This window comes from Terrapene carolina, unplaced genomic scaffold (genome assembly GCF_002925995.2).
Source record: "Terrapene carolina triunguis isolate 2854851 unplaced genomic scaffold, T_m_triunguis-2.0 Scaffold42, whole genome shotgun sequence".
In the NCBI taxonomy this organism is placed as follows: domain Eukaryota; kingdom Metazoa; phylum Chordata; order Testudines; family Emydidae; genus Terrapene; species Terrapene triunguis.
The window spans coordinates 13,083,806-13,099,155 of NW_020664393.1; the positions used below are offsets into that span (position 1 = coordinate 13,083,806).

At 38.3% G+C, this 15,350-nt stretch overlaps 1 protein-coding gene across 3 annotated transcripts in view; it reads left to right on the forward strand.

Annotated features, from left to right (window-relative positions):
* Nucleotides 1–15,350, forward strand: part of USP45 (ubiquitin specific peptidase 45) — an 85,871-nt gene that overhangs the window by 21,852 nt on the left and 48,669 nt on the right. For all 3 annotated transcript variants that reach the window (XR_002908027.1, XR_002908028.3, XM_024198422.2), the window contains exons 6-7: nt 7,956–8,104; nt 9,849–9,944. Coding sequence is in view for 1 of the 3 variants with exons in the window: in XM_024198422.2 (XP_024054190.1) it covers nt 7,956–8,104; nt 9,849–9,944 (245 nt within the window). In the remaining 2 variants the exon portion in view is untranslated. The remainder of the gene's footprint in view (nt 1–7,955; nt 8,105–9,848; nt 9,945–15,350) is intronic.

Sequence of the window (15,350 nt, forward strand, 5' to 3'; positions counted from 1 at the left end):
TTGAACTTCACTTCAGCTGCAGAAATGTGCAAATTACATTACTACTACATGACTGACTTTTGTAATTACATTAAGCGATTGAGATGAACTCCAATGCTGGGTTCCCAAAAGAATGCTTGCAGCTGTGTGGTTTTCGCATCTGATCCTATGGTTTGCTGTACCCAGCAATGTCTTTATTTATTTTTTTTTAAAGTCTGTTTGGATAAGAGGTCATGTTGGGCACAAGATGGAAGAATAAAGCAAGACTGCTTTCTAGGGAGTACCACCCAGAAATTTGTTTTGTAGAAAAGATTAGCAGGCCATGATGGTTTTCCCAGGAAGGCAGGTGCAGTATTGTCAGGATGGCACACTTGTGAACTTCACAGGAACATAATGCACGTGTACTACACAGGAACCATGCTGAGATACTACTATTTGAGTGTCTGATTGTTTTCTGGGGAAGAAGAAATTATTTTGCAGTCTTGAAAATTGTTATGTATATTTGCCCTAATAGAAGTGCAGAGATATAAATATTTGAAGATTGATTTTAAAAAAAGTTTAAGTTAAATCTGTCACAGATGATTGTTCCCAGTGTGGTTTTTGAAGAGAAAGGAGGAGAAGAGCTAGTATTAGTTCTCAGGCTTTGCAGTCACAACCCCTGCTGGGGAGGCAAGTAGCGGAATGGGTTTTTGCTGTTTTAAGTTCGGTTGTGCTGCTCTGCTGAAGCAGCTGACAGTAGTTGAAAATGGGGAACTTGATTTGTATTTTTATAGATATCATTGATATAGTACAGTTTCTGTAATAGCTAGGAAAGTAATACATTTCTAAGACTGGTAATTTGTGTGAAATTGTATTGGGGAAAAATAAATATTCTGAATAATTACCCCATTCCACATTTGTGGGTGAATATTTATGAGTTGACCGTGTTTTACACTAAATTAAAAATTGTAGCTTTTTCTTAACTAATCTGTAGTACATATAATTCAAAATTTAAGGAGCAAGATTAACCAGTTGCATTGATTTAGGGCAGGTGTGGCCAAACTGTGGCTCGCAAGCCACATGCAGCTCTTTTACAGTTAAAGTGCTGTTCACGAAGCCCCCACCACTCTCTTTTCCCCCCCCTCCCCCATTCTCCACCTACAAGATGGAGAGAGGGAGCTTGGGCTTCTGCCCTGCGGCAGGGTGGTGGGCTAGGGGCTTCTTCTCTGCAGGGAGGGGAGTCTCGGGGCTTTAACCCCACGCAGGGGGGAGGGCAGGCCTCGGGGCTTCAGCCAGGTGCGTGCCATGGCAGGCGCCGCCCCACGGGCCAGGTTGTGAGTGTCTTGCAGCTCTCAAACTTCTGAAGATTATCGTATGTGGCTCGGAGGGTCAGTAAGTTTGGCCACTCATGATTTAGGGGTTGCCTACACTGCTCTGGCAGAGCATGCTAGCGAGGGCTGATTTGTAAAATTGTCTAACCTGTATTTGTCCTGTTTAGATCTTGGTGGCACACTCTAAAAGGTGCCTAAAAGTTAATACAAACCAGGTATCCTTTAGAGAATGCCAGTAGGAACTATATCAGGCAGTCAGAGTGCTTTACAAATCCCACCCTCCTAGTGTGCTTTGCTGAAGCTGTATAGACCAGCCCTTATGTTTAGAAACAAAATTAACAAGCAAAATAATACTAAATGTGCCCCTTACCAAAATAAGAGAGGATACACGTCCAAAAAAAAAAAAAAGTTCCTGTGTTGTTGGCCTGAAATTCAGTTTGACAAATACAGACCTTTCCTTGGGAGATGCTGTTAATTAAGAAAACAGATTACTTTTTGGGAAAAAATGAGATGACAACTCAGTGACAAATTGTTCTTTCCTAGTGCTACTATAACAAAATAATTTGCCTCACTGAAGAATTATTTTGATTCTCCTTTCTCTCTCCCAAGTCTTTCCCCCTCATCTATTTAGTAGTGAACAAAAGTACAAATAGTCTGAAAGTAGAAACTCAAAATTAGTGATTGAATAGCTGCACAATTGTGAAAGAACCAGACATAATTTTCAGTTTATTATATTGTGGCAGATGCATAGAAATAAAACTCTAGTTTGCTTTCTCTAATCCTGGCATTATTTTAGCACTGAGAGAAAAAATTAGGCTTTTAAAACATAAAATTAGCAGCCATTTAAGAAGAGAATATTTCTTTTTTCTAAGGGTTAGGTTTTCATGATTGTAGAATATTGAGAAAACTAGTTTTAGTTCCCTTTTTTTTTTTTTTTTTTTTTTTAAATAAAAAAGGAGCGCTAGGCGATTTAGTAGCATTTCATAATGCAGCACGATGAGAATTTACTAAAAAAGAAAGGAAATCTATTAACCTTGCTTTTTTCCATGAAGGCCTTCAGCTGAAGTACCAGAGATATACTCAATAGAAAAGGCTTGACCTTGGAATAAGGGTGCATATTCCTGGAACTCTCATTTTTAATTTTTTAAAAAAAGTTGCATTGAAAAAATAAACAAAGATGTTTAATCCCCCAGCTGAAGGAAAAATTGATTGTCATTTACGTTTTTGTTTGCATACCATCTGTATCCCCAGATACATTTCTGTTTCAGCAAAAATATTTCTGAAGCATGCACACACTGCACATATTTGAAATACAATCAAAATAAATTGATACAAAAACTACAATAAGTCTTTAGAGTTTCTTGTGCAAGTCAGAGTTGCATTGTTGTTTAAACTTCGGACTGGTAATTTTTAACCCAGTGCATAATCTGAATTGAGGAGTTTTTGCTAACAAGATTTATTGTGAACCTGTTAAATGTTCCACTGAATTGTAAAGAGAAACTAAACTTAAAATCTCCAGTTTTTATGAATTATGTGGTTTTTAGTTACTTTGGGCTCAGTCCTTAAGCCCTTCACCTTCCCAACTCCTATTGACTTCAGTGAGTGTTCTGCAAGTGGAGGAATTTCAGGATCAGGCCCTTTATTTGTAAGCACTACCAAATTAGCTAGACAACTCTCTCTACCGTTTCTCCTACCCTTCCTAAGAGTCAGTTTCTTCAAGGTGCTGCACACTCATAGCTCTCATTGATAGCAGTGCTCAGCCCCTTGCAGGGCCAAGTTCTAAGACTCTATGAACTCCCACAAACAGTGCAACACTGATGGGTGTGGAATAGTGAACCCTGTCCAAAGAGGTGGCAAAATCAGGTCTCAGACCTGGAGTAGATGAGGCCTGATATTTCTAATATAAAATAAAAAAGTACAAGAAAACCCACCTCACACTCTGCATTCTCATTTGTTCTATTCTGCTTTTTAACATTCAAACACTTTTTACGCCCATTTGCAAATCACCTTTAATGCTGAAACACCCCAGCGCCAAAGCAACATAGTACAAGACTATTGTCCCAATTCAGAGATCTTTGGTTTTTTTTGTTTTTTAAAGGTCTAGAAATACTTTATATGATGCACCTAATATACTGTATAAAAGAAAAAAATTCATTGTACTTCACTTTTATTTTAACTTATTTTTTTTCTTATTATGAATTTGTACTTAGTAACTTTTGCCTTTAAAGATCTGAATTTAGAATTTCATACATATTTTAGCACCTGGCTAAATACAGTTTAATTGACATTGGCTGAATGTGTTCCCATTAAGCCAAATATATACGGTCATAATTTTGTCCAGGCTAAGTAGCAGTCATTATAGTTCAATATTGTTTGCCTAAATCAGTTCCATAGGCAATCTCCCAATTAAGCTCATTCTGTTCAAATGGATTGCACTGTATGATGCACATTATTATTGATCATGGGACTAAAGCCAAGGAACTGGAAGCAAGATGGGAATAACTCTGCTAGATACCTGTCTTCATAAAGAAGATCTCTGTTTGTAAGCAGTTTATGCTCACAGAGGCGGATGATTAGTTTACAATGCATTTATGACTTTTTGAAATATCTTCCCCCATGTACAAATCTAACAATGGATGTGTAGGTTCACAAGAGAATTAATTCTAAATAAAGTATTGTATAACAGAATTAGGAACATATATTTTAACTATTCTATTTACATTTATTTTGCACTCAGGGAAATGCATTATTTCTCATTTGGTTAGCTGGGAATTGGAACTTTTATTATTTGTATTGCAGTAGTATTTAGTAGTCCCAGTCAGTAAAAGAAACCTTTTGGCCAAGCTACTATTGCTATTTGGTACACACTGCAATTTTTTTATGTAAGATACATTTTTGTGAAGTGTTTTGAGTCCCAGGTAAAGGTATTACCTTGTTCTGTTTAAAATCTCTATTTATGCCATCACTAATTTTTAGACTGTTTCCCATAGTTTGAAAGTCAGTATGAATAGTTTTACATACAGCTTCTCTTTATCATAACTCCTTTGTAATTTTGCTTCTTGGGAATTGGTTTGGTTTTATAGAGGGAAGGTATTTTTTTTCTTTTAATCCTTGAAACTGTGAATCTATCCTGGTATGTGTTTGTAGTAGCATACAGCTGCTTTGATAGAAGAGTGTAACTTTTTTTTTATAGAGCCTTTGTTGTGTCTGTATTGGCTTGAAAAGTCACATTCTGTTACTAAAAGAGGAATGATAAAATATTTGAATATGCGCCACATTGAATCAAAAAGAGTCTATAAAAATGTTTTTGTACACAAGCACTGTCCATTTTTTTTAAAGGTTCGGCTCTAGCATGCTTTTAGCCTTGGGTTATTTTTCAGTAGAGCCCTGAAATTTAAGTCTGTAGAACTGTTAACAAACAGCAATTACAGTTATTACCACTTTCACTTATTAAGTTGGCTGGAGGCTGCCTGACCAGCTCTATACATGCCCACCAAACATATTCAGCCTTACCAGCCCCAGGCCCATTCATTTATCACTGAACTTAGGGCTTTCCAGTATGGAATCAATAGATGCTGTACCTTTTGAATTAGAGATCCTGTAGATGTATAAATGTGCTTACAAGTCACTGTACAAAATGAACTAGTTACGCAATAATGTCTGTACTGGGACCAGTTTACAGCAGTGTCTGTTTAGAGTTTTTCCAGACAAAAATACCTATTCTTCTTAGAAAATGTCATTTGGGAAAATCTATTAAAGATTGGGGGGGAGGGGTGGAAGAGAGAAGGCAATATTTAAAATCTCTGTGGAGGAAAGACGGTTCCTAGGAATCACTAATAAAATGTATACAGCTTTTGTTTATTTAGTTCTATTTTTTATCTTTATAAGGTTTATCTAGCTAACGTGACAGTCAGATCTATAATTCTGGTTTACTGTGTTTTGTAATTACATGAGCATTCAGGTCTAATAACAAAATTGGTCATCGTTGTTTTGATTTTGTTTTTTTCTTAAATTATTTACATGTGAGACTTAGCAAATGGAACCTTGCTACTTGTGTGAAGCTGCCATTTAACCATGAAGTGAAATGCTTTTATTGAGTTTGCCCTGCGGATATGGTCTGCTGTGGCAGTGCTGTCCATATTTGGTGGCTGTGCAAGGAGAGCCAGGTGGTGCTGCAAAGCATAGCACAGTGAAGCGTAGACAGATCTAGGTTTGACATTTGTCATCCTGTACTGCTAAAGGGAAGAGAAAAATCTGCTTTTCCATATGCTTATGCTTTAATTTTTGCCCGCAGTTTTGTCCAGATGGCCTTGTGAACATTGTTTACTTTAAGATGCTGTCCCAGATGTTTTTGGATGCCGATGGATAAATGCAACAACTGTGGTATACCAATACACAAATTATTTACACAATTTTGGCTTTTTTTGTTTAACCATCAATTTTCTCCACATACAGAACTGTTTTAGTGTGTGTGACAGGGGGGAGGGGAGTGATTTTTATTTATTTTCCAGTGCTGAACAGTACCTTCAGGTGGCAGATATTTGGAGATTTTTCTCCTCCCCCCAAGCTCTCACACTTTTCTCGCCTTAGGAGTTTTATGTGATGGTGCTGCTGCAAGACACTGTAGCATGTAGCTTGTAAGCATGTCAGTGAAAGGATATTACTGCATGTATCCTAGTTTGTGGGAGCCTATTTAAATTATGAAGGGTTCCCAAGCTGTTTGTCATTTGCTGTGTTTACTTTTTCAAAGAGAATTTACTCTCTCACTGTGTCCTTGTACTGTCTTCAGTTTCCACACCAGTGGAATAGAGAATATTTGTAAGCTGCGTAGACTGTGTCATTGAGAGCATTTAAAAAAAAAAAATTAAATGGCAAGTGCCTCTAACTGCATTTTGACAAACTTGAAAAATACATAACTTGAAAAATAATTATGCCTTGGTATCCTTAAGGAGTGCATGCAAATTGCATCAAAGGTTTGTTGTCAGCCACAATAGATATTTTTAAATTGCATCTACTTTTTTTCTGCATTTAATTATATTTTTCCATATTCTAAGGAAGTAAGTACCTAGGAGTATACATAAAATAACCTTTTGGCATGAGCATTTCATTAACGTAAATAGGTCTGTTAGTTATTTCCCAAGAACACTTTAATGAGACTTCACTGTGTAACTCATTAGAACAAATATATGAATTCATATGTCATGATGTAGATAGCAGCATCACAGTGCTTGGCATCCATTAAGTCCATAACTCGTTTACATTGACATGCATTATTAATCAATACTTAAAACACTGTAGATGTCAGTAATGTTCATATTTAGTAGAGCAATCATGACAATATGAAAGTTGCTAGTAGAATTCTAGGCTAAATAGTGTATCTCAAGTCTTTACATTACCTCTAGGCTACAAGTTAATGACTGCCTAACTTCACTGCCCCTTGTCTATTTAAGTAATAAGGCAAATAGGAAAATACAAGGAAACTACTGGTAGTACGTTCTATTGTGGCTTATTAAATCTGTTTTTTGTTAAATTTTAAACAAATAGCAGTATCTTATGCAGCTGGGTGTAGCTTAACAGATCCTGTGCCAGTGACAAGGGGCAGGAGAAGTAAATGTGTCATCTGGGAAAACAGATGACAGTTCGTATCCAGCTGTTGAATGGGTTGTGCAAGCCAAATTGAACAAAGTACAGTAATTGAGAGAGATTCACTGTACTCAGGTGGGAGCTTTTGCGCACCTCCCTTCAACAGCACCTAAAAGCAAAGTAATAACTACTGCCTGGTCTTTCTAGTATGTGTATAGTGCACATAAATCTGAAGTCTTTACTGTTCTTAGTGACTAAAAGGGCATGCCGCAAGACCCATCTCTTTGTGTGGATGGTAGAAGAGGGTGGAGCCTGGGGATGCGTGGGGTCGTTTTTTTTTTCTTTGTCTTTTTATGGTGGATAGAAGTTCGGTGGAAAAAGTATCACCCGTTGGTTGTGTTGGTGGTAGAGTTTGTCTGGGAGATTTACTGCTGATTTTGTTTTTGTTGTATTGTTATTTTAAAGAAAGTCAAAAGTACCCACAGTAGCAAAGGTTTTATATGTTATACATTGCAATAAATAAATAAATCAGTGGAAAGAGTGAACTGGGAAAAACAGGGTATAAGTAAGATCCCATTTCTGCAAACACTTAAACGCACATGCTAACTTTAGTTATGCACTAAAGTCGATGGAACTACTTCTTCTGCATTAAGTGAACCATGTCTGTAAAAGTTTTCAGGATTAGGGCCTGTATCAGTACTTTCTGTGTGAGTATCAGTACTTTCTGTGGTAGGCATGGTGCATTTGTATAGTAAAAAAAGACAGATCCTGCCTTAAAGAACTCATGATCTATAGTGTTAAGCTATTATTTTTGGTAAGTAGACATCTCAGCAATTGAATATAATATTCCATATCAGACATATTTAACAATCTCGTATTGGGTACTGGAAATAGTTTTTACGTAAAAGCTAGCTTGTTTGCAACCTTTCCTTTTTTTTCTCTAATAACTTTAAATCCAACTGTTCAATCAAGCAAACTGGTATCACTTTTAGGTAAAGGGAATCACTATTTCTTGCTAAATATCCGAATCATAAATATCTGATCTTTTGGTCACTTAATGTTAATCTACAGTTTTATTTATAGGTTCATCGTCAAAAATTATACGACTTCGCGAAGAAAATAATGAAGGAAGTGAAATATTGAAAGGAAAAAGTTCTGCAAATGGCGCTTCAATTCCAGTTAAGGGGATAAATAATTTAGGAAATACATGTTTTTTTAATGCTGTCATGCAGGTAAGATGCAAAAATGACACCAGCTTTCCTTGTTGATAGCATTTTAGAAATATTTCATTTAATCATTACAAATGTGAATTTTATAAAGGATATTTGTATGTTATCACTTCAATTATTGCTTTTTGACCTTTTATCCTAATAGCTTTTTCCCAACCCTTTCCTTCTTCCTTGCCTCCCCTTCCCCCCAAAATATTTTCTTCAGTAACAAACCCTATGTCAGAGGCTTTACAAATGCATGAGACAGAAGAAAATGTCAGGTGTTACATATCATGTTTGTGTGTGGGTTGTAGCTGTATTCAGTTGCAATTCAATGTGTGATCTTTGCAATTCCATATTAGGTAGCCATGAGTAATGCACTGAACTTGTCCTACCTGCAGGAGTGAAAAGGATGTTTTATGCGTGAGTTAGGATATTGAGCACGTAGGCATTGTCTACACATAAGAATTGTATTGCTTTTACTATAACCTCCCCCGTCCCAGCATGAATACACGTATTCCGGTATAAAAGTACTTATAGTAATTGACATAGTTTCTTCCCTAATGGGAAGAGCTATACTGCATGAGCTATACTGGCATAAGCACTTTTATACCAATATCATTGCATCCACACTAGAGTTGTACTGGAATAACTAAGGGTTTGGCTATACTACGGAGACTACGCTGGCATAGCTATTGTGACATAGCTATGCTGGCATAACTCTATAGTGTAGACGCAGCCTATACCAGTGGAAGGGGTTTTTCTATCGGTGTGGGAACGCTACCTCCCTGAACGACAGTAGCTATGTTGACCAGACGCATTTTTCTGTCAACACAGCTGTGTCTCCATTGGGTGTTAAGTCAGCATAGCTATGTTGATCAAGGGTGTGTTTCCCCCCCCCCGATATAGCTATGTTTACCTAACATTTATGTGTAGACCAGACCTAATTCATTTTGAAAAACAGTACACCTCTAGTGGAAATAGTTATACCAGTACAAAAATCTATGTGTAGAACAGCCCGAGTCACATTAAACCAACATTGTTTGTTTCTCTGACTATATTTTTAGTAAAGGTCAGGTATGTTGAATTATTAATGACTTTTTCTCATTTTATATATATTTATATTTTCAGGGATGTGACCAAAAGCTGTTACGCTAAGTCACAGTGCCCTCTGAAGCATATATCAACACTACAGAGTCTATACTGTCATAGCTACGTTGCTATACCTATGGAAGGGATTTTCCCATCAATATAGGAACACCTCCTCTGAACGACAGTAGCTACATCAACAGAAGCATTCTTCCATCAGCATAGCTGTGTCTACACTGGGGGTTAGGTTGGCATAGCTACGTTAGTCAGTGGTATGGATTTTCCACTCGCCTGACTAATTTTTCTATGTTGACCTAACTTTTAAGTGTAGACCAGGCCTTAGACAAACAGGAAAACTCAAAGTTAAAAATAATAAATGATTTGTTCTACAATGAAAATAATAAACAAATCAGTCACAGAGAGAGTGTTATTGCTGTTCCAACTACTTCTGTTGTTTTTATTTGGAGACTTACCAGCAATGACCACCTTTTATAACAGTGAGACCTATTTCCTATAAGAGATACTTTTTTCCTGGGGCCTGATTCAATACCCACTGAAGTCTTTCTGTTAAATATATTTTTGTACATGCCAACAGTTAGAATTTGTGTCTGAAGAAGTTATGTTCTAGTTGAGATCAGTGTGTCTAACTTTTTTTTTTTTTTTTTTTTGTCTCTTTAAGAATCTGGCACAGACTCACATGTTAAATGAACTAATGTATGAGATGAAGGAAAAGGGAATAAAGTTAAAAATCAGTCAAGCTGAAGATGCGCAATTGGTAGGTGTGTAGTAAGAGGTCCAGTTTGTGTGAAATGTGCAATGGGAGAAACTCAGATCAGAATAATGTCTATAAAAGATAAAGTAGGCTGAGAGTAGGATGATGATCACACCCTTGGCCTACAATTTCTTTTCTTTTAGTTCTCAGTCTACAATACATATGACCTCACTTATTTTGTAGAGTTAATGTTGTAAAATCAACATTAAAAGAGGAAGAATGATCACCATCTAACATTCTGCTGAACTAAAGAAGGAGCATAACTGAATGCAAATAATGCCTGACCTGAAGAAGGAGTGAAAGAAAGGAGTGTGATGTAGTAGATTTTTTTTTTTTTTCAGTTCTCATTAAATCTGGTTTTTAATATGCACAATACAAGAAACAGTATGTTTGTGCTTCATTAAATGTGTAAAAAAATTTCATTCCAATCTACCCCCAGCCCTTTGTGTAAAATTTGTGAAATTTACCAAACACTGAATAGCCAGAGCACTAAACCAGTATAAGAGGCCCCACTACTCAGGGCAGCCCCCAAGTCAAAAATCAAACTCCTGTTCCTCAAGTTGCTGAGGTTTTTATTGGGCTGCTATTCCTGAACCTTTTTTAGGGTCTCCTATCTCTAGTTAGTGGATATCTAATAAATTTGACACCCGTTTTTCTCAATCCATCTGCTGCATGCATTATCTGGCTATGGAACAGAGTGGAAACATTCTCTCCTGTTCCCTATGCCACCCCGGCTGCCTCCTGGTTGGTGGGAGAAGGGTGGGGTTGGTGTTGGGACTCTATTCTACCGTACACATTGCTTCTCTGCCTTGGAACACTCCTACTCCATTGCCTGGCTCTGCTGCTGCTCATAGCTTTTTGAAACACAGTGTGATATTAACAGGATTCTTGTCAGTTTCACTGCTGCTCACAGGATTCTGAACAGCAGCAGTGAATATCGATAGCTTAGCTCTGAGCACCAACAGAGTCTCTAAAGCTTTCTGCCTGCAGGTTTAGGAAGGCAGCATTGTACTGGTTTAAACTCGGTTCATGCTTCACGTGATACCTATGCAACCATAAAGGTTAGAAATGTAATTTATTTTTAATGAAAGCTTATATTCTCAAGACTGCAAGATCTGTGGAGCAGGGACTGTCTTCTGATCTGCTTATGCGGTACTTGGAGGCTTGGAGCACTACAGTTGTATAAACAATAATAATATAGAAACTGATGGCTTCCTACTTGCATTTCAAGGTCCCATTATTGTTATAAAAATAAGAATACCATATGCATTTATGCATCATAAAGCTTATCTTTTAGAGAGACATCCTCTCTAGTAGTTCAATAAGAGGTTTCAGTCTGTATGAGGAAGCTATGTATCTCTCTTACCCACTAAGTTAAGGTGCAGATGGTGGTAGTTTGGGAATAAGAGTAAAACAGATCTAAGAGCACAAGAGTGTGATGTAAACTTTCACTTGAGTTTCATATACCAAGTAGCTGATGCAAGAAATGGGCCTTTTATCATATATGCTTGACATCAATACAATCATTGCATTGATTGCTTGTGGAAAATAAGAAGAGGAAAACCCTGCAGATGGTATTTATCGATCTTGAGAAGACTTATGACCACATTCTGAGAGAATTCATCAGGTAGTATATAAGAATGAAACAGGTATCTGAAGACTATATCAGATTCATTCAGGATATGTATGAGGGTGCTGTTGGGCCATGTAGAGAAACTCAATAGTTGCTAATAAGAGTCAGAATCATCAAGCTTTGGCACTAAGCCCCTTGTTGTTCACATTGGTGCTCGGTGCACTTACAGAAAGCATCGAGAGAGTGGCACCTTGGTGTGTGCTTTTTGCAGATGATGTAGTGCTCTTGGGGGAGAGCAAAGTGGAAGATTTAGAAAGATGGAGGTGCATACTTGAAGAAATGGAATGAAAATCAGCAGATACAAACTCATAGAATCGTAGAACTGGAAGGGACCTTGAGAGATCATCTAGTCCCCTGCATGCATGGCAGAACTAAGTATTATCTAGACCAGTGCTTCTCAAAGTCGGGCCGCCGCTTGTTCAAGGAAAGCCCCTGGCGGTCCAGGCCAGTTTGTTTACCTGCCATGTCCACAGGTTCGGCCGATTGTGGCTCCCACTGGCCGCGGTTCGCCACTCTAGGCCAATGGGGGCTGCGGGAAGCGGCGCGGGCCAAGGGATGTGCTGGCCGCCCTTCACGCAGCCCCCATTGGCCTGGAGCGGCAAACCGCAGCCAGTGGGAGCCACGATCGGCCGAACCTGCGGACGCGGCAGGTAAACCGCCCCAGACTGTCAGGGGCTTTCCCTGAACAAGCAGTGGACCGGCTTTGAAAAGCACTGATCTAGACGATCCCTGATAGGCGTTTGTCTAACCTGCTCTTAAAAATATCCAATGATAGAGATTCCACGACCTCCCTAGGCAATTTATTCCAGTGCTTAAACACCCTGACAGGAAGCTTTTCCTAATGTCCAACCTAAATCTCACTTGCTGCAATTTATGCCCATTGCTTCTTGTCCTATCCTCAGCGGTTAAGAAGAATTTTTTTTCTCCTGCCTCCTTGTAACAACTTTTTATGTACTTGAAAACTATTATCATATCCCCTCTCAGTCTTCTCTTTTTCAAACTAAACAAACCCGTTTTTTTCAATCTTCCCTCATAAGTCATATTTTCTAGACTTTTAATCATTTTTGTTGCTCTTCTCTGGACTTTCTACAATTTGTCCACATCTTTCCTGAAATGTGGCACCCAGAACTGGACAGAATACTCCAGTTGAGGCCTAATCAGTGCAGAGTAGAGAGGAAGAATTACTTCTTGTGTCTTGCTTACAACACTCCTGCTAATACATCCCAGAATGATATTTGCTTCTTTTTTGGCAACAGTGTTACACTGTTGACTCTCATTTAGCTTGTTGTCCACTATGACCCCCAGATCTCTTTCCGCAGTACTCCTTCCTAGGCAGTCATTTCCCATTGTGTATGTGTGCAACTGATTGGTCCTTTCTAAGTGGAGTACTTTGCATTTGTCTTTATTGAATTTCATCCTATTTACTTCAAACCATTTCTCCAGTTTGTCCAGATCATTTTGAGTTATAATCCTATCCCCCAAAGCACTTGCAACCCCTCCCAGCTTGGTATTGTCCGCAGATTTTATAAGTGTACTTTCTATGCCATTATCTAAATCATTGATGAAGATATTGAACAGAACCAGACCCAAAACTGATCCCTGCAGGACCCCACTTGTTATGCCCTTCCAGCATGACTGTGAACCACTGATAACTACTCTCTGGGAACGATTTTCCAACCAGTTATGCACCCACCTTATAGTAGCTCCATCTAGGTTGCATTTCCCTATGTTTTTTTTTGTTTGTTTGTTTTTTTTAATGAGAAGGTTATGTGAGACAGTATTCAAAGCTTTGCTAAAGTCAAGATATACAACATCTACCACTTTCACCCTATTCACAAGGCTTGTTACCCTGTCAAAGAAAGCTATCAGTTTGGTTTGACACGATTTGTTCTTCACAAATCCATGCTGACTGTTACTTATCACCTTATTATCATCTAGATGTTTGTAAATTGATTGCTTAATTAATTGCTCCATTATCTTTCCGGGTACAGAAATTAAGCTGACTGGTCTGTAATTCCCTGGGTTGTCCTCATTTCCCTATTGGCACTATATTTGCCCTTTTCCAGTCTTCTGGAATCTCTCCCGTCTTCCATGACTTTTCAAAGATAATCGCTAATGGGGGGGAGGGATAGCTCAGTGGTTTGAGCATTGGCTTGCTAAACCCAGGGTTATGAGTTCAATCCTTGAGGGGGCAACTTAGGGATCTGGGGCAAAATCAGTACTTGGTCCTGCTAATGAAGGCAGGGGGCTGGACTTGATGACCTTTCAAGGTCTCTTCCATTTCTAGGAGATAGGATATCTCCATTAATTTATTTAATTTATGGCTCATATATCTCCTCTGTCAACTCCTTGAGTATTCTAGGACATATTTCATTAGGCACTGGTGACCTGAAGACATCTAACTTGTCTAAGTAATTTTTAACTTGTTCTTTCCCTATTTTAGCCTCTGATCCTACCTCATTTTCACTGGCATTCCTTCCCCTATCATCACCAAGTCCTGTGCTTTGGATGATGTTGTTAGTTGTTTTAAAAAAAAGCCTCATTGACCTCTTCTTCTTGGTTAGGTGGTCTGTAGTAGACCCCTACCATGACATCACCCTTGTTTTTTACCCCTTTTATCCTTACCCAGACACTTTCAACAAGTCTGTCTCCTATTTCCATCTCAACCTCAGTCCAAGTGTATACATTTTTAATATATAAGGCAACACCTCCTCCCTTTTTTCCCTGCCTGTCCTTCCAGAGCAAGACCATAAGAGTATATGGTCTATAGATTCTATGATACCTTGCAGAAAGATAACAAGATTGTAAGTCTGAAGGCCAGCCACTACCAAAGGTACAGAATTTAGGGACCTAGATGCAATAATATAAGATAATAGTGAACTCAACAACATAAGAGCGGCCATACTGGGTCAGATCAATGCTCCATCTAGCCCAGTATCCTGTCTTCTGATGGGGCCAATGCCAAGTGCTTCAGAGGGAATGAACAGAACAGGGCAATTATTGAGTGATCCATCCTCTGTGATCCACTCCCAGCTTCTGGCGTTCAGAGGCTGGGGACACCCGGATCATGGGATTGCATCCCTGACCATCTTGGCTAATACTCATTGATGGACTTATCCTCCATGAACTTATCTAATTCTTTTTTTAACCCAGTTATACTTTTGGCCTTCACAGCATCCCAAGGCAGTGAGTTCCACAGGTTGACTGTGTATTGTGTGAAGAAGTATTTCCTTTTGTTTGTTTTAAATCTGCCTATTAATTTCATTGGTTTGAGATTTTCATTCTTGTGTTACACGAAGGAGTAAATAACACTTCCTTATCTGCTTTCTCCACACCATTCATGATTTTATAGACCTCTATCATATCCCCCCTTAAATGTCTCTCTTCCAAGCTGAAAAGTCCGTCTTTTTAATCTCTTTTCATATGGAAGCTGTTTCATAGCTTTAATAATTTTTGTTGCCCGTCTCTCTGTCTTTTTCAATTCTAATATATCTTTTTTTGAGATGAGGCAACCAGAACTGCATGCAGAATTCAAGGTATGTATGTACCATGGATTTATATAGTGGCATTATGATATTTACTGTTTTGTTATCTGTCCCTTTCCTAGTGATTCCTAACATTGTTAGCTTTTTTTGACTGCTGCTGTACATTGAACAGTTGTTTTCAGAGAACTATACACAGTGACTCCAAGCACTCTTTCTTGAGTGGTAACCGCTAATTTAGAGCTCATCTTTTTGTATGTATAGCTGGATTATGCTTTCTGATGTGCATTACTT